The sequence below is a fragment of the Budorcas taxicolor genome, chromosome 19, assembly GCF_023091745.1.
Source record: "Budorcas taxicolor isolate Tak-1 chromosome 19, Takin1.1, whole genome shotgun sequence".
In the NCBI taxonomy this organism is placed as follows: domain Eukaryota; kingdom Metazoa; phylum Chordata; class Mammalia; order Artiodactyla; family Bovidae; genus Budorcas; species Budorcas taxicolor.
This window is the reverse complement of record NC_068928.1, coordinates 51,292,589-51,312,017: the sequence shown is the minus strand read 5'-3', so window position 1 is coordinate 51,312,017 and position 19,429 is coordinate 51,292,589. Positions and strand designations below refer to the sequence as shown.

At 43.6% G+C, this 19,429-nt stretch overlaps 1 protein-coding gene across 3 annotated transcripts in view; it reads left to right on the top strand.

The window, feature by feature from the left end:
- Window positions 1-19,429, top strand: part of RPTOR (regulatory associated protein of MTOR complex 1) — a 327,706-nt gene that overhangs the window by 74,504 nt on the left and 233,773 nt on the right. For all 3 annotated transcript variants that reach the window (XM_052657407.1, XM_052657406.1, XM_052657405.1), the window contains exons 2-3: window positions 3,853-3,955; window positions 11,670-11,752. In XM_052657407.1, coding sequence (XP_052513367.1) covers window positions 3,853-3,955; window positions 11,670-11,752 — 186 coding nt within the window. The remainder of the gene's footprint in view (window positions 1-3,852; window positions 3,956-11,669; window positions 11,753-19,429) is intronic.

Sequence of the window (19,429 nt, the reverse complement as noted above, 5' to 3'; positions counted from 1 at the left end):
GGCCCTCAGATGACTATAAGGAAAGCAACATTTTTTTAAGGAAGCAACGTAAAACTTACTCCCGGGTTTAACCAACGCCTCAGGGAGACCTCAAAGTTCCACATTATAGAGCACAGACAAAATGCCCTTGATTTAAGTATAGCAAAGGACAGAGATGCTAGTGCTAGATGCTAGGTGCTAGTCGTTTTACTCACCAGGGCCATAGGAAGACCACAGGAAGGTTTCCAGAAGCTTCTCGTTTTAAGCAACTTATACACAAAAGTAAGTTTGCTATAAAACTATCAATTGTCTGTATGGAATTGTTGATATTGATCAATTAAATATGACTAACAAACAAAATTTTTGTTATTCTCTGATTATTTTTCAACCTTTTCCCTTAACGTTAGGTCAAGGAGCCAAAATTTGTTTGTGATGGTTCATAATGAGAAGATTCTTGTCTGTGTCTCTGGGAAGATACTCTTCCTCTATTCAGTATGTCTTTGGACACAGGGTTGCAGTTACTTTAAAGACAGATTATTATTAATAAATGCTTTTTTTTAAGTGTTGGGAGAGGAAAGACAAAAATACTTCTTTTTTTCCTCATATAACTTTAAATTCTGTTTTCAACAGGAATATTTTCTTGATGTAATAAAGATTATATCAAATCAGTAACCATCATCATTCTTAATGATGAAACATTTATGACAATTTTATTAAAACCAAGTGCAAAGATCACCACTGTCATCATTTTGTAATTATTAGTAATATGATTTTGGAAGATTTGTGTAATGCCGTGAGACCTAATAAAGAAAAAGAGTGATCTATTAAAAAGAATGAGCTAGACTCATCCTTATTCACAGACAGTGTATTTGTATGCTAACAAAACTTGGAGAGAATCACCTAAAAGCAGTTATGTTTAAGAATTTAGTAAAGTAACTTAAACATTATTCTGACAATTCAGCAATCAGTAAGAAACTACTATGGGCAAAATACATGGTTTGTAGCGTGTTGCTCCCAAATAGTCATGAACAATCCAGAAATAATCTTAAAAGAAATGAACAGGAGGTCCGGTGGTTGGCTCCATACTTCCAGTGCAGAGGCACAGATTCAGTCTCTGGTCGGGGAACTCGGAGCTCACCTGCCGTACAGCATGTGCACCACCCCGCCTCCTCCCACCCCCACCCCCTGCCCCCCCAAAAAGAGCAAGACTTGGCGAAGAAAGCTGTAAAAACATTACTGAGAAAAATTAAAAGAAAATTTGAATAAGCTTGAAATCTGAATAAATTGTATTCCTGTATGGAAAAATAGAATATCATAAGGATGTTACGTCTTGCCAAGTTTGGTTTATATGTTAAATGTAATGTTTTTGTATTTTGAATCCATTTTTATTCATTTAACATTTTAAGAATTTAAGTGTCATTCTGTTAAGAGTATATAATGGTGTGCTTAAACATTCCTTCATTTGCCTAAAATTTAGGTCGTTCCCACTTGTTTTCCATGATAAGAAATGCTGTGAAGAAAATCATTACATGTAGAAGATTCATTATATTTTGTATTTCTTATGACAGATCCTCATGTGTGAAATTGTTCGATCAAAAAATACAATTTAAAATACTTAGTGTTATCAATAGGCAGTTTGGTTAAACAGCTTTAATCAACATCTCCATGGGATTAAGAAATTGAACAGCAATTAATTTGGGAAAAAAATAGATGAATATAAATAGAGCTGAGTAAAAGTTTAAAAAAAAATTGGGAGGAAGAAAACTGGGTTTCCCAACACTGTGAAATGTTGTGAGGATAAATTATTTAAGTCAGTGAGGTATGACCCAGAAATAGAATTCGGTCTATGTGGAATATATGCTTACTACAAACTTGTGAATTTGAGTAAGTTATTTAACGGGGGGAATTGGCATCACTGGGTAGTTGTTTGAGAAAAAATTAACCCTCACCTGGTTGTATTGTTGTTCAGTCGCTAAGTTCTGTCCAGCTCTTCGTAATCCCATGGGCTGAGGCATGCCAGGCTCCTCTGTCCTTCACTATCTTCTAGAGTTTGCTCAAATTCATGTCCTTTTAGTTGGTGATACTATCTAACCATCTCATTCTCACCTGGTACCATATACCAAAATAACATCCAGCTGGATTAAAAGGGTGAGGTATGAAGCAAATGAAAATATCAGAGGAAAATCCCTGTAGTCACTCACTCAGCAGATGGTCACTGGGTCAGGTGTCTGCTCCCGTGTGTCAGCTCTGACCTTGGAGGAGCTGCAGGTGCACAGAGGAACGTGGACCAGCCTGGCTCTGCCAAGGGGAAGGCACAGATGCTGGGGTGGCATTGAGTGGGTGGGTCTGCCCTGACGAGATCTGGGAAGGCCTCCACAAGGAATGAAAGTTTGAACCTGAGAGAGCCCGAGCTGGTGAGACCAGGCAGGGAGCCCTCCAGACAGAAGGGCCATGTGTCTGAAGACCCAGAGGTCATGCCAGGTGCACTGAGGACAGAGACTGAGGGCGAGACCCGACACTAGCCTTGAATAGCATGTGGAGCAGTTCATAGTAAATCTTGAAGGTTTGGGGGACCCACTGAAAAACAGGGCAGTGCGCCGATGTGTTTGAAAGTCTGGACTGGGGGAGACAGGAGAGGGGGTCCTAGGAAAGTGGTGGAGCACAGGTTGGACGTGGAGGTGGCTTGGAGTCGGGATAGTCAAGTTGACAGACTCTGAGACATTTAGGAGCAGGATGAATGAGCTAGACGGGTGGTCACAGTGGGCGCTGGCGCTCAGGACCCAGGTGGAGGGAGCAGAGGTTCAAGTGGTCTTCCTCGCGGCCACCCTGTTTGAAATGACAGCCTCCCCACTCGTGGCAGGGATTTTTCTTTTTCTTTTTTTTGGACCATGCCCTGTGGCACATGGGATCTTTGTTCCTCAACCAGGGATGGAACCCAGGCCCCCTACCATGGAAACACAGAGTCTTAACCACTGGACCACCAGGGAAGCCCCAGGATTTTTATTTCTTTGATTTACTAATGTGTCCTCAGTTTCCAAAAACTGCAATTGGCACCTGGTGGGTTGGACAAGTTGTTGAACAAGTGAATTAATGAAGGATGAGTTCCAGATTTCTAGCTTGAGCAGCTGGGTAGATGGGGCTGACCTTTCCTAACACAGAGACCCTGGACCTGAGCAGGAGCAGGTGTGGAGGAAGGTGTGTCAGCTGATGGGCCCAGGGCTGTAGTATGTCAAGAAAGAGGAAGGAATCCAATGGCAAACACTAGACTAGGGAAATATTTACAACCAACAATGTGGACACCATCTTTAATATGTAAAGAGTCTGTGAAAATCAATCAGCAAAGATCACTGTTAGTAAACAAAAATGATAGTATAAACATGAGTAGAAGATCCACAGAAGATAAAGGATACAAATATTTGGAAAAAAATTCAGCCTTATTAATACTAAAAAATACAAACTAAATCAGTATGATACTTTTTCCCTCTCATTAAATAATTAATAATTTTAAATAATAAGAATAGCAATAAACTGGTCAGAGTGTAAATTTGTGCAAGAGTTTTTGCGAAGTAGTTTGTCACAGTGTATCAAGTGTCTTAAAATGTTTACATCTTTTGATCAAATAATTGTTTCTGAAGTATATCTTAAGAAAGCCTGAGAAAAGCTAGCTTCCCCTGCCATGTACCTGTCTCCATCTGCCTGCCTGACTCAAACCCTGTCTTGATTGTGAAATACCCAAGAGGGGCACAGGTGACAGACGACTGAAGACTGACTGGGAATGCAGAGGGCTCTGTATGTCTGGGAACATTTTAACAACTGGAAAACTCATCAGTGAATTTCATATTGAAATATTTGTTTTTTCTGTTGTGTTTCCAGATGAAGACTGTCAGTGTTGCCTTAGTTTTGTGCCTGAATGTCGGTGTGGACCCTCCAGATGTGGTCAAGACCACCCCTTGTGCGCGTTTGGAGTGCTGGATTGGTAAGTGCAGGTCCCTCCCTTACCACCTGTCGCAGGGGCCACTGCATGGGGTTCTTGGCTTGGCGGGGCCTATGTTGGTCCACTGCAGCCCTGTGATTGGTTTCTGTAAACCTGAAAATTTTATTTCATCTCTCAGTTTTATAACCTTTGAGGTATTTTAGATATATTCACTTACCATTTGCAGTGGAGAGAGTGTCTCAGGAAAAATTGATTAAATGATGACTATTGGATTATATAATTTTCTCCTTTAAATTTGCCCTGCATCTGGTACCTAGTACTAGTTATATACACTTAAACAAACAAACAAACCAAAAAACCCTGAAGCACTGATAGCTGCACGCAGGTGCCTCAGTTGTGCAACGCGGAGTCCCACCTGCCTCTTGCCAGGAGGAGGCAAAGTTGTTCTTTGTCATCATCCTCCCAGAGCATCTTAGCACATTGTTGACTGGAAATGGTGCAGCACAACCCTCACTTGTTTCTGGAGAGAAAACATTAGGGAGAAAGCTTTAGGCTTCCACCACGGACAGGACACTAGCCAGAGTTTTTTCCTGATGTCATTTCTGAGTTAAGAAGTTCACTTCTATTCTTAGTTTGCTGATAGTTTCTGTTAGGAATCCATGTTGAATCTTATCAAATGTTTTCTCAACATCTAATGAGATAATAACCTGGCTTTTCTTTTTTAGTCTGTTGATGTGGTGAATTATATGGATTGATCTTGTTGAGCCAACCTTGAATTTCTGGCATAAGCTTCACTTGTTTTATCTTTTTCATATGTTCCTGGATTTGATTGCTAATATTCTATTAAGGAATCATGCGTTTCTGCTTATGAGGGTTGTTGGTCGATAGTTTTCTCATCTTGCAACATATTTGTCTCGTTTTGGTAGCAAAATAATGCTGGTCTCATTAAACAAGTTGACAAATATTCCCATCTTTCCTGTTTCAAGGAACAGTTTGTATTGAATTGGGTATTATTTCTTCTGTAAATTTTGGTAGAATTTACCAGTGAAGCCATCACAGTATGAATTTCCTTTGTGTCCATCATTGAATTTTCAGCTTTCTCTTGTTGGTAGGATTGGGGCAATCCGTACCCCACCTCTCTGCAGCTTTCTCTAGTCTAAGCAAAAGCAGAAATTCCCTTTATCTGCTTTAAACAGTAAAAATTACAAATTGTTATGATCTGAATTGGGAAATAGGGTTTTTTCCCCCCATTTTACTTCCCTATTTCACTGTCTGGGGATATCTTAGGGTGACAGCCTTTATCTCACAGCCTCCTGCCTGCAGCACAGGCCCCTTGTCCTCCCAGCCCAGGGACAGTAGCTGTTTTCCATGGCCAGTTTTCTTAGATGCTTTCTTGGCTCTCTGCCATCCCTTGGTGACTGTGCTGATTGAAATTGACTTCTTATTAGCCACCACTGACTGTTTCCACTTCATTTACCCCTTGTCAAAGCTGAATTTAATCAGTTGTTTTCTATTTCCTCCCTCTGTTACTACTCTTCTGTTAGGTGTTTTAACATAAGACTTCTCAACCCAGATCCCAGTGTACACTCCTGGGGATTGTGTGGGTGGTGCTGAGTAGGGAAGTGCACCTTCCGGGCTGAGGGGCTTTGGTTTTCATTAGCTTCTCTAGGGATCCTTTGCTTTCTACACTCTTGCCCCCAAAGAGAAATCAAAGAACCCTCCCTCACATCTCACATAGTCTCTTTGATCAGTATTTATGGGACAGTGTTAATAAAAATGCAGAGAATCCCTTACTTTCTTCTTGATGTGAAATCCAACAAACGAATAGATTTTTTAATGTTATAGTCTTAAAATTTTTCTGCAGTTTAGATATGGAGTCTACTTTGTAATCATTTCAATAGATTTTGAATTCAGCAAGGCATATTGCCTTTAGTGAGTTGAAATTTTTTCATTTGGCTTTTATTAAAAAGCAAGTCCTTATGGTGATTTCAACAATATGAGATAAGGGAGGGGGAACGTCTTAGAGATTTGAATCAGCAAATTTGTAATGGTGTCTAGCAGCCTATATGTTAATTTTTATTTTGAAAAAACATTTTCAAAAGTTGCATGTGGAGCTCTAAGCAGTTTTCTTCCTCATTCATTTGAAAGTAAGCTGCTGAAATGATGCTCCATCACTTCGAAATCTATTAATGTATGATTGCTACATACAAGAGTTTCTCTTTCGTGACAACCTGGTCCTCACAGACAGGGGATTAACATGGATGTCCCACTACCAGGTAAGCCTTGGGTTGCATTTTCAGGGTTGCCACGTGTCCCCATAAGGTCCTTTATGGCACAAAGACTATTCCTGCTTCACACATTGTCCCTAATTTAGTTTCATTCAGCCTGGAACAGGCGTCAGTCTTTCCTTAACCTTCATGACCTTGACACTTAGAAGGTTACAGGCCCTCTGTTTAGCAGAATGTCCCCGATGGTTCCTTGGGATTACATTTTGTTTATGCCTCTTTGGCAGGAGTGTCATGGAAGAGATCCACCTTCCCCCATGGATCCTATCGGGTGGCACATGACTTTAATTTATTTCATTGCTGGGTATGTAGCTCTCTTATCATTTGATTAAGTTGGTACCTGAACTTCCCCTGTTCCCTTTTGTAGTTAATAAGCATTTTGTGGGAAGCGGTGCTTTGTCTGTGTTAATGTTTCTTTCATCATCAGACTTCCAGTTTATTCAACTTGAACTCATGGCTTGGCTGGTGAGGCAGGGAGATCCAGGCATGATGACAAGTTGGTTCTGCCTTTTTCAGGATGGTATGCCTGGAGCAGGTGATGGCTGGGAAAGGAGTCCTGAGGAAGACCCCTTGCAGGGCTTGGTACCTTCTAATAACCTGAAAAGATGCTCCCATTTAGAAGGCAGCCAATCGATGTTTTATACTTGGTCTTAGCATTTTGTGCTCCGTCACCAGAAATCAAAGGTTTTGCACTCATCATGACCTCAGCTTATTCATTCCAGCTATTTCACTCAAGCAGTCACTTAACCATTTGGGGCCTTAGTTTCCTCTGCAAAATGGAGCTGATAATGGCACCCACTTCTTGGCTGGAGGGTGATTAACTAGGGCATGAACAGGGCTCAACTTGGGGACTGTTCACAGCCAGGAGCAGCCACCATCAGCCTGCACTCGCCTCCCCACCCCACCCAACAGGCCGAGGTGCTGGGTAGGAACCTGAGTTGTCCCCACATCTGTACCGCCTCTGCTCCTTCTGTGCACTCGCCCCAAAGAGAGGGGAAAGAACCATGCTTCTGTGCATGGGGCTGGGTGGGGATTACGAGTTCATTGCTTTATGGCTGCAGACACACATCAAACTGGCGAGACTGCTGGTCGAAACTGCCCTGATCATAGGGATAAGGGGTCTGGAAACTTGAGAAATAGGCAGATTCTTACTTGCCAGTCCCTTTTTATGTACCTGTGTGCCTACAGTCTCCACACACGTTGGGGAGAGTCCTACTTCCAGAGGCTCAGAGGATGTACCTGAGTGTGCCGGAAGTGGCCCTTTAGGTTTTCCTGTGTTGCCAGGATAAGCAAGTAGAAGATGCACTGTGCAACCCAGCAGTGACAGCCCGCCCTCCCTGCTGGACTGCTGCACAGCCAAGGCCCAGGTTCCAGCTCCAGCGAGGGAGGGGGAAAGGCGCATAGCCACAGCTTGCCCAGTAGGAGTGGGGGTGTGCGGACATGGGTGCCGCCCCTCTGTTCCTCTAGACAATAAGATCCTGTTTATTTCAGGGAGGCGACACTCAGAGAAGCAGGGAGAGGCTGTTTTGTTTTATGGCCCCACATTAAACTAAAAACAATCCCGCTAAAGAACAGCACTTCTGTACCTGAGAGGATCAGTGTTTGAAAGCAGAGTGTAGATGAGCTGAGCGCTGAAGGGGAGGGAGCGTCATTTAGCCTTGATGTCTTTTACATCTAGCTAACAGTAGCTGTGTTTCAGAGGTAAGATGGCTGTGAGTTCATTGGATGCTTGGGAATTCTGTTATCCTAAGAAAATATTTGGGAGGCACTTTGTTTTTCTTATTTCTTAGAGAAAAGCATTTTCTTCTTCCCTCCACATGTGGATATTAAGAGACCTGTGTCTATGAGCTAAAAATAGTGGTAGAAAACCTTTGCGAGCAGCTCTTGGTTTTATAGACATTTTCACAGCCTGTCGTCTGATCCTTATATCAGACTTGAACTTGACGGATAGTAGAGTTGGTCAACAGATGTTAGGTGGAGACCTACCTGTTAAGTGCAGAGGTATATGTAGAAAGGTAGTCATGCTTCTTAAGATTTAGTTTTAGACAAGACCAGCACAAGGGAGACAGGCCCCTCAAACTCAGCGGACACGGTGGAGTTGGAACAGGCCATATCGGCAGTGGGGGCTGCACGGGGAGGTGAGAATGAACCCCGGGAGGAGAAGGAGCTGGTTGTGGTCACAGCCCTGAGTGTGCTTGCTGGGCTTGTCTGGGCCTTGCTGCTGGATGCTAGGTGCACCCTGTGCCTGCGCCTATGCCTCTTGCTCTTATGACTTTTGGTTTAAACCCTGTTCATATTTCAGTGAAGAAATACTTAGGAAATGTCCACTAAATACAAGCTATGGAGAAGTACAGATGTTCCTTGAGCAGTGAGTTCTGCATGTTTTAAAAATTTTAATTTGTGTTAAAGTATAGCATATGTGGGATTCCCAGGTGGTGCTACTGGTAAAAAAGAATCCACCTGCCAGTGCAGGAAATGTAAGAGATGCAGGTTCAGTCCCTTGGTCAGGAAGATCCTCTGGAGAAGGGAATGGCACCCTACTTCAGTATCCTTGTTGGGAAATCCCTGGGACAGAGAAGCCTGGAGGGCTACAGTCCATTGGGTCCCAGAGAGTCAGCATGATTGAGCATCTTTGCATAGCATGTGTGTAGGAGGGTACACTGATCCAAGTGTATAGTTGATAACTTTTCCCAAGCTAAGCAGACTCAGATCAAGAAACAGTATTATCAGTGGCCAGAAGCCCATCTTGTCTTTTGTCACCTTCTGGTCGCCGCCACCCCAAGCCTCCCCTGTCTTGACAGAGTCTGTTAGCTCTGCTGATTTTGCATGTTATCTAAGTGGGAGCATTCAGGAGGCACCGTAGGCCTTTTGTGGGGAGTGACATCATAGAAGCAGTATTTTAGAAGGACTCACTGTGCTGGTTGGTCTCCAGGTGGGTTGAGAGGAGACAGGTCAGTGAGCCCTGCTGTGCTCCCTGCCCTCTGCCCCCTGTAGCATCTTTGGGAACTGACTGGGAGCAGGGAATCTCTATAGTGTCAATATGAGAAGCTGCTGGTGAGACCAACACCACCATAGTTGATGGTGGTGGTGACCATCATGTAATGACCAATGTAGTCATCGTGATGGAGAGCAGCCTCTTTTGAAGGAAAATTGGGTAGGACGTGGTAGTCAGGTTGTGTAAATGTGAAGAAGATGGGAGGTAAAAAAAAAAAAGACTCCACTTCTTATATTGGCTGAATGCCAGCACCACCAAAGACCTTTGTGACCTTGGACCAAGTTGTCTGACCACTTTATTTATTTATTTTTTTTGTCTGACCACTTTAAGCTTCAGCTTTCTCTTCTTTGTTATGAGGTATGTTGGACTAAGTCCATGTCATTGTCAAGTTCTAAGCATCATGAAATACAGAGGGTTATGCTGAAGAGCTTGCAGGCAAGATTTATGAAGAGCTAAAATTTTATGCAAACACCAGTTACCATCTACTCTTCCTTCCTTCCATTTATCCACCCACCCACCCACCCGCCTACTCACTCATGAATCCTTCATTCATTAAGTAGAAACCTGTGAAGGCATTAGAAGAGAAGTGTTTTGTTCAGATAGAACTACAATTTTAAATTTACTTCACCCCGTGTCAGACTGATAAATTTGTCAGCAGTATCCACCTGGGATTTTGTTTTAGTTTATTTAAGTTGTTTAGTTGTTTATTTTAGTAAATGTCATATTAAATGCACCATTTCAGTTGTCTTCATCCTTTCCCTCTCTTCCCCTACCCCCTTCCATTCCCTGTCATATTATTGAGAGGAAACCATTAAATTAATTGACCACAAGGACTTGGTTTGGATGTGACAGCCTCACTTTGTTGATCGTAGCCTGATGGACTACTGTAGCTGTCGCTGCTCTTCCCTTGGGTGGCCGTATTTTGATCCAAGACCCAGGGAAGAAGAGTCTGTGCTGCTGTTGGGCTGCCACTGCTGATGAGGGCCGTTGGTGAGGTGCGTGGAGAAGCACGGTGCGGCTCTCTCCAGCTCCCACACACTTTTGACAGGCCCTCCCTGGGAGCAGCCAAGAGAGGAAGGGGCAGGTGGGGGCCAGGCTTTCCAGAGGGTGCAGTCTGAGGACAGGGTGTAGGTTTCATCCTCCCCAGCGTGGGCCTTTGGAACTCCCTCCCTCCGGTTGTCTTTGTCGTGATTCTTCAGAGGATGTGTCTAAGAGCTGCCCCTGATCAGTGTGACTCCTGGACAGGCCTGTATCTGTTTACAGAGGAAACCATTTCTGTTCTCTTAGCCGCAGATTAGCTGTGGCCAGAGCGCTGACTGCAAGGTCACTGTGTGAAGTGAGGGTACAGGAGTTAGAGGCTTTCAGACTAGCTCTGGCAGTTACTCTGTTGGTCTTCACACACAGGACATAACCAGCTATTTGATGGCTTCTATTTGTTGAAACGGTTTTCTGCTTCCTTTTGCATTGTGACACCATTTTGTTATTGTTGTTCAGTCGCGAAGTCTGAACTCTTTGTTGACCCTATGGACTGCAGCACGCCAGGCCTCCCTGTCCTTCACTATCTCTTGGGGTTTGCTTAGATTGTCCATTGAGTCAGTGATATTACCTAACCATTTAATCCTCTGCCATTTCCTCCTTTGTCCTTCAAGCTTTCCCAGCACCAGGGTCTTTTCCAGTGAGTCATCTCTTCGCATCAGGTGGCCAAAGTATTGGAGCTTCAGAATCAGTCCTTCCAATGAATATTCAGGATTAACTTCCTTTAGGACTGACTGGTTTGATCTTCTTGCAGTCCAAGAGACTCTCAAGGTCTTTTCTAGCACCACAATTTGAAAGCATCTGTTCTTCAGCTCTCTGCCTTCTTTATGGTTCAACTCTCACATCTGTACGTGACTAGTAGAAAAACCGTGGCTTTGACTAGAGGGACCTTTGTTGGCAAGTATATCTCTGCTGTTTAATACACTGCCTAGGTTTGTCATTGCTTTCCTTCCAAGGAGGAAGCATCTTTTAGTTTCATGGCTGCAGTCACTGTCCTCAGTCGTTTTGAAGCCCAAAAAATAATCTGTCACTGCTTCCACCTCCCCCTTCTATTTGCCGTGAAGTGATAGGACTGGATACCATGATCTTAGTTTTTTGAATGTTGAGTTTTAAGCCGGCTTTTTTTACGCTCCTCTTTCATTCTCATCAAGAGAACCATAGATGCTAAAATGACAAATGTGGATGAAAGGAAACAATCACGGGACCAGTAATAAAACCAGTTTTCCCTAGAAAGATGAAGAGTTGTGGTTTCTTAGCCTCCCAAGGAGGCTTAGTAGTTCTGTAAGTCAGGCTAAACACAGGTAAACCTCAGGCTCTGTTGTGTTGTCTTTAGTCAAAGGTGACTTTGAAGTGAATTGTCTAAGAGGAAACTCTGAAAGAGAGGTTTAGCTAGGAGGAAATGAACAAATAAAACACTTTCTCCTTCTCATTGCTTTCCCAGATCCTCTGTCCATGGGTCCTCAGAAAGCTCTGGAAACCATTGGTGCAAATTTACAGAAGCAATACGAGAACTGGCAGCCAAGGGTAAGCTCTTTATTTGCTCTCCTTTTTCTTTGTTACAGAGAAATATAGTTTCTTGCTTTTAAACAGTCTTTGAATCCAGATTCTCTCCTCGTACAATCCAGTGACTGGACATTCCCTACGGCAGGCCTGCCTCCCTCTTCTGTTTGTTGACGTGCTTCACAGATTCATAAGGAAGCACGTGCCCTAGTGTGAGTCATTGAATTGGATGGTCTAATTTTTATTTTGCCTAAGCTTTCCCACGAAATGTTTAGGAAAAAAGTATTTTTCATGTTCCTCTTAAATTGCAGTTTTTATTTTGCACAGGAAATGTATTTTCAGTAATACTCTGTAACCTCAACTAGTTACAGCTATTTCTCCCATCTTCAATTTTCAAATAGTTGAGAAAAAAAGCAGTCAACATTCAAAAGATGACACCTATTATATGCTTTGTCTTTGAATCAAAAGATAAGGTTCTTTTTAAGGAGGCAGTTACCAATTACTGGGTCTTTTGTTGCCTATGTCATAAACTTTTTTTAAAGAAAGAAATATGGCATAGAATATAACTGTGTCAAATTGCCTTTAAGATCTGAATTTATTTGTAAACCACCCAAAGACCTATTTTCTTTAGTCTTTCTCATTAACTAGTTTGAAGATTTTATAATTCTAATAGAAAATTAGAAATCTGGGGTGTTTATGGAGGTTTCTTTCCATACAGCTTTGTGTGATGCTGGTTCTGGAATTTTCTACAGGATGGAATGGGATGGGGGGTGGGGGTTTGAGCGAGCGGTGCTGCCGTCGTGCCTCTTGTGGGCCTTTGCTTCTACTTTTAGGGTTATGAGCCTAATGGGAGCCAACATCTCAGAGAACCGGCGAACATTTGCCTGCTTAGGAGTTTTGTGTGTGGATCATTTATCCATGTGATCTGGAATTCGGGAATTCCTCATGGATTATTTACATTCCTAGAGAAGAGAATAGCCAGGAATGAATATATTCCTGCCTGTGATGGTACCCTTGGTAATTTCTGCTTTTGCTTACGGTGTCAGGTGACTAATGTCACGCAACATTTCTGTGCCTCAGGTGTGTCCTTGTGCTTCGCATTTCTAACTTGTCAAGTCAGTGATACTGGACTCTTGTTCGTTTTCTTTTTAAATTTATTTTTGGCTGTGCTGGATCTTCATTTCTGTGTGCAGGCTTTCTCTTGTGTCAGAGAGCAGGGGCTAGTCTCTAGTTACAGTGTGTGGGCCTCTCATTGCTGTGGCTTCTCTTGTTGTGGAGCAGAGGCTCTAGGCTGGCAGGCTTCAGAAGTTTTGGTCTCAGTGGTTGCAGCTCTGGGACTCTAGAGCACAGGCTCAATAGTTGTGGTGCATGGGCTTAGTTGCTCCGTAGCGTGTGGGATCTTCTCAGATCAGGGATTGAACCTGGGTCTCCTGCATTGGCAGGTGGATTCTTTATCACTGAGCCACCAGAGAAACCTCTTGGATTCTTGTTCTTTAGAACAAGAATTTAGAATTCTTGGTAGAGAGTTTCATCTATGTCTAAAGGCTTTGCTTTTTCCTCCCTCAGATTTGTTACTCTTGATGGCTTATACAAGAATTCAGTAGCATTTTTCTTTAGAGTGCAGTGTGTTTGGGGCTTGGATGAGGACCAGTAAGATTTAGATGGTGTGGTCCTTTAAAAATAGTTGAGATGCCTGGTGTTATCAGTAGAAAATAGGTTCTTTGAGGACTTTGAAAGTACTCCCGGCTAGACAGGCACTTAGGGGTGAGTGCTCTCAGAGGCTCAGACACACCTTATGGTCCATGTGGGACAACATGCGCAGGTGACACTGGAAGATGAGATGCTCCTGGCAGATGGAAGACTGAGAGCCAGCACTACTAAAATGTAAAGAATGCCTTTCTGACTTAGCTGCTTCTGACCTTCCTCTGGGTTTGACTTCCTGTTTTTCTCTTTGCTAGACACCTTTAAGAAAGAACATTACCAGATCAATTCAGATCTACTGATTGTATTCTTCATAGGAAAGGTCTCTGCTGGTTTAATTCTTTCTTCCTTTTAAAGAATTACTACATAGAAGATACAGTCTTTCAGAATGTATGTTTAATATATCAAGGCATTTTATGTTTATTCCCTTTGGTGTGATTTACATTTTTTTTTTTCATGTGCTAAGAGTTGATTTATTGCTCTTTTTATTATTAGTTTAGCTTGGTAGGTATCAGCGAGTTCATGCTAGCTGACAGTAAATGGAATCTTCTAAAGCAGGATCATTATTATTTTTAATCTAAATTACTGTCTGTGAGCAAAGCTCTTCCATGCTATCTGGAAGAGGCATTAGCATGTAAGGCAAGCTGCATTTATATAGAGAGAAATGATTGCAGAGCCAAAAATGACAGTGTGGGATCACACATAGGACTGAGAAATTACCTTCCCAGGACACAGGTGGCCAACAGTGGTACAAAGGGGTATAGTCCTCTGGAAGGATGGTGGTTAGTCTGAGAAAATTTGTTAAAGTTAATGGGATTTCAAGATCTCCAAAGTAACTTTTTGAAGGAGAGATGGTTCAAAGGGCTGGTGAGGGAGAATGTTTCCAGATTATTGGAAGCCTTGACAAAGGTGCCAATATACTAGTGCGGTAGAATTCCATCTGGCTTGGTTTATAAAGTAGAGTTGGAATAAAGTATCAGCTGTAGCCTAGTAAGAAGCAGTTCATGCAACAGGGTGGTATCTTTTTGCCTGCATTCAGGAAGCAGAGCCACAACAATGAATACTTAATGTTTTCTTTTTTGAATGCCAAGATCATTACATTCATTTTTAAGTATTATAAAATGTTTACAGTGTTTCTGCTACAAACAGTTAGTTAGTGGGACTTGTGTATTTCAGAGACAAGCCTAAGGTAAGGGTGCAGCCAGATACCTGACTGACTGACTGGTGTCGGTCATGGGGCTGTGCCACATGCACTGGGCAGTAATGGTGCGTGTCCTGATGCAAGTGCACACTTCTCTGCCCTGCACACCTTCATGTGGGTTTACAGGAGGGAAGGAGGCCTGGCATCCGATGGGGTGGTTCTCAGAGTGTGGTGGCAGCCTCATGCTGCCTCATAGAGTTTGCGCAAAACATAAGGCAGTCACTGAGCTCAGATGTTTACGTGTGGGCGCCTGGTTTCTAACTATAAATCAGGGTCCTTTGAAACATTGCAGAGCGAAACACACACCACTTTATTGCACTCTACAGGGCTCTCGAGTTTTCTGCAGTAATAAAGAGAGGTTGATTGCATCTGCAATAAAACAATGGGAACGTTATTAAATTTCTAGACCTTTGATGTCGACACCCATAGATCTGGTTTTCTCTCTCTCTCTGTATCCTGTACTGCAAGACTCACAAAGGTTGGGCCACTGGAAATAAGGTCATTTTCATTAGTGTTTGTGGACGTCCTCGCAGGCCTCCACACTGCCGTGGAAGGGAGCAGGCTGGGGAATCCTGCCATCTCCCTCCCTTCCAGGGAGTGCAGAGAATAAACTACTGGAAACCTGTCAGCGTCATTAGAGTGGTACCTTGATGAGTTGATTTCCTTCCTGGTGTTAAAATGCTTCTAGTTCTTCCTCCTAGTAGAAAGCTTCTACTTTTCTGGTTTTGATTGTTCAAGATTAAACATTTTGATAAAGGTGATTTGGGGTGAAGAAGGAGTTTAGAGACACCTTGATGATGATGTTTTTGTCTGAAGCTTCCAGACTATCTGGCCCAGATTTCCTTGCCAGGCCGATTGAGCCCCCCCTTTCTAAATAATTTATCAGTTTGCCATGGGTGAAATATTTCTTCTGATTAAATTTAAGACTTTGCCTTATTACCTTGTAGGTACATAAATTTGTGTTTCTATGGGAGCTTGAAGGAAAAATGCCAACTGTTGTTTCAGCTGAAAATCCTGCAGTTAAATAAACCTCACTCAGTTCATCATAAGTCTCAACTGAAAGTTTTATTGGGAGATGGATCAGGAGATTATAAAGCTGAGCGTCTACAGTGAAGAATATATCTTTTTAAGACTTACTAACAAATTGGGGGTTCTGGCAGTTTAGTACAAGGTGTGATTTAGGCACTAGGGCCAGGGGAAGATGGCAAACAAAGGGTCCTGTCGGTCTTCTGTTCTTTCCCCAAAGAGTTTCCAAACCACCATCAAGACCACAGCACCTTTGCTTGGGCTGTTTTCCTGGGTGGCTTGAAAACAAATGTAATGGGAATATTCATAACTTCCAAGGTAAGTGAAGGCATTTAGCAAGACTTCCAGTGCCAGCAAGTGTCTGAAATGACCCTGACTTAGCCGTCCTGTGTGTGTATCTGTGAGAGGGGATGAAGAGTGCCCTGTGGCGCTTTGCTGCAGTGCACCCTCCTCCACCAGGCCTTGGGGACTCGTGCAGCGGTTGTTGGGGCTCCAGGAAGCCAAGGTGCTCCACAACCTCAGTTAATCCTCTGGGGACTGTTCTTCGGTACCACATGCAGGACGTTTGCTGCGTGGCACGTAGCAGAGGCTCAATTTCAGCCTTGTCTTCAGTTCATTGTGCCTCTCAAGTCTATCAAGTGGTCAAGGGATGAAAGTTCGAAAGTTGGTTTTGCTGTTAGAAAGACACATTTTCAGAGTGTTTCCCACCAGGCGGAGTATGTATAAGGGTAGGCATCTGCTTGGAACAAAGTGACCCTCCACCACCTGGTCCATCGTCAAAGCAGAGATAATTGTTGTGTTTTAAGTGACCATTGCCCTTTCCTTCAGTGTTGGTCACAGAGTTGCCTGCATCTTCTCAGAACATGTGCAAGTGAACTGTAGCCATGATTCTACCTGGTGGTGGAGGAGAGAGTTTGGAGGAAGAGGGGAATGACAGGGCCAGTGGACAGCGTTCTTCACGTTTTGTGCATTTGTTGGCTTATCTTTGGGGTTTAGGTGCAGCTGCTGTTGGCAGACCCTAACACTGTGCAGCAGTGTTTCCTGGTGGGGTTGTGGTTAGGATGCTGGAGTTAGGCTCCTGACTGCTCCCGGAAATGAGGCTGACAGCTCAGCCTGCCCACCTCTGGGAGGAGGAATTCAGCTGCCAGGCATTTTGGGGACTGACCGTTAAACTGGTGAGTGTTAGGAAATGGGCTCTCAGTTCAGTTTGCTGGGTCGGGCTTTGGAGCTCACTGTACTGCTGGGTGACTTGCCCCTGCTGGCCTCCTTCCTGGGGTGGTCACATGGCTTGTGGCCCACAGGCTGTGGTGCCTGCCCCATTGGGGGTGAGAGCAGGGGCAGAGCAGCAGGTATTCTTAATCAGACAACTGTCCTTACCTGCCCCCTCAGTGCTGTGGAATGTGTTCTGTACTGGGATGCAGCAGAAAACCTCATGCATGTGGGTTCCTTCTTTTCTTGGGATTTTCAGAGCCAGTTAAAAAACTCACAGAAGAAAGTTTGGGCCGTGTTTCCCACTTGGGAGGTGCTCTGAAGAGATCTGTAGAATAGACCAAGGTGGGTTATTTCTTGTAGTTACTCTGCTTGGGGTCACGTCATGATGCAAGTCCCAAATTGACAGTGCAGTTCAGCCAGTGAAAATGGCCCCGTAAGGCAGATTGAGGGCCGCCCTAACGCCAGCGTCATACTGTCACTCCCATTCTGCTGTCCCCTAGGCCAGCCATCTCTCCCTCTGCTTGCCTTCATTGGCCCTTTCCTTTTCTTGGGTCCCAAGGTTGGGCTTTATCCACCTTGTTGGTGTTTTTGTGACAGACTGCAAAGGAGGACTCATAGCCAAAGGCAGAATTGTGGATGGATGGCTCACAGTTTACATAATTCAGTATTTGGTGTGAAGCACTTTGCATCCTGTACTCATTAAATTTGCATGACAGTGTAGACAAAGACTTCTGGTGTTCTTGGGGTTAACTGTTGTGTTTTGACAGTTTCACTAAGTCCTTTCTGCCCCGAACATTAAGATTTGTACCTGTGACAAACATTTTAGTTATATTTTCCTTTGGCCTTGACAGTGTTCCCAGACTTCATCTTCACCCCTCTTTTCAATCACCGCTCACCTGACAGCTTTTCCATGTACCGTGTTCAGTGTGAATTCTGATTTATGTTCATCAGCCAAACGGGTCCTCTTTAGCCCTGCCCACATACCTCCTGTCTTTCCCTTTCCCCAGAGGCCATGGGAGTGGAAACAGCCTCTGAATGTGGAGTTGAGGTCCTGCAAAGCCCACCGTATGCTCACCGTGTGTAACTGAGAAGAGTTGTCAAATTATATTCCAGACTCCCCCTACCAACTCTATCTCCCATTGATTTTCCTAAGAGAGCTTACAGACCTGGCCATCCCTCCACCAGCATTCACAGGTCTGACCTGGGCATTCTTTCAGAAACACAACAAATATTATAAAAGAAGAAGAAGGAAATCGTTTTGCAGCCATCTGGAGGATAAACTGCCTGTCACGAGACTAGAACTCTGGCTCTTTCTGGGGAGGGGTGAGTTCATGGCCTTGTCACCAGGCAGAGAACCTGGGCTTGTTGAATTTTGGCTTTGCTACTTTCTAGAAATGTCACTTTGAGAAGTTGCTATTCAACTTTTAAGATTCCTAAATGTGAAAGTGAAAGTTGCTCACTGACGTCCAACTCTTTGCAACCCCATGGACTATATACAGTCACCTAAATGTGCAAGGAAGCTTAATGGGGGAAGGAGGGGCCACAGTGCTGTGGGCAGATCCCTACCTTCCTTGAGAGTGGAGGCCCTTTGAGTGAAGTACATCGCCCAGGGGTGCCCCCTCTCTCCAGGTCCCCTCTCCTGCCTGGCTGACTCCTTTCCCCACTCTCCTCTATGAATTGACCTACCTCAAGGATCGACTTTTCAGAGACAAACACAGCCTTAACTCTGTCCTTAACAAGCTACTCCCGGACGTCGTCTCTCATCTTCTTGTTCCTTTTAACAAGACAGTTATCTCTCTGTGTGTGACAGATTGCAAATGAAGACCAAATGCTGTCAGTTTGAGGACTAAAACCACAGCTCAGCATTCACAAATTTCATGTGCAAGGCTGTTTCTGAGTTAACCTGGAGGTGCAGGATGCAGAGCCCTGTGTAAACAGCTCTGGAGGATGTGCGAGGATGGAGATAAAGATGTCTGAGGAAGTGCTTGGTTCTAAGTCAGAAAGTAGAAGATGTGGTGCTTTAAAGAAGGGAATGTGAAATTTAGAGATGGCAGGGAGCCCACCGTATGCTCACCATGTGTAACTGAGAAGAGTTGTCAAATTATATTCCAGCCAAACAACAGAGTGTCGATCAAGGGCGACATGAGAATGGATTAGAGTGAAATGGCCACTCCTGTTATCTTGATTTCATTTTACAGGGTTAAACCATATGTCACAGTGATATATGTGAGTTGGGGATTCACAAAGGCTTCTGAATAGCCGCTCTTAAATGTCAAGGAGTTACTTGTTAGTGTGATATACAGTAGATATTTATTTAAAAAATTAAGATAAAATTCAATAGCATACATTATAAATGGGATCATATAATATGTGGCCTTATGTGTCTGACTTCTTTCACTTAGTGTGATGCTTTCAAGGTTCATCCATGTGGTTCATGTTGCTGTATGTGTTAGTGACTCAGTCCTTTTTATAGGTGACTTAAACTCCGTTGGTTAGTTAGACCACATTTCGTTTATTCATCTATTGAAGGACATTTGGGTTGTATTCACCTGTTGGCTTTT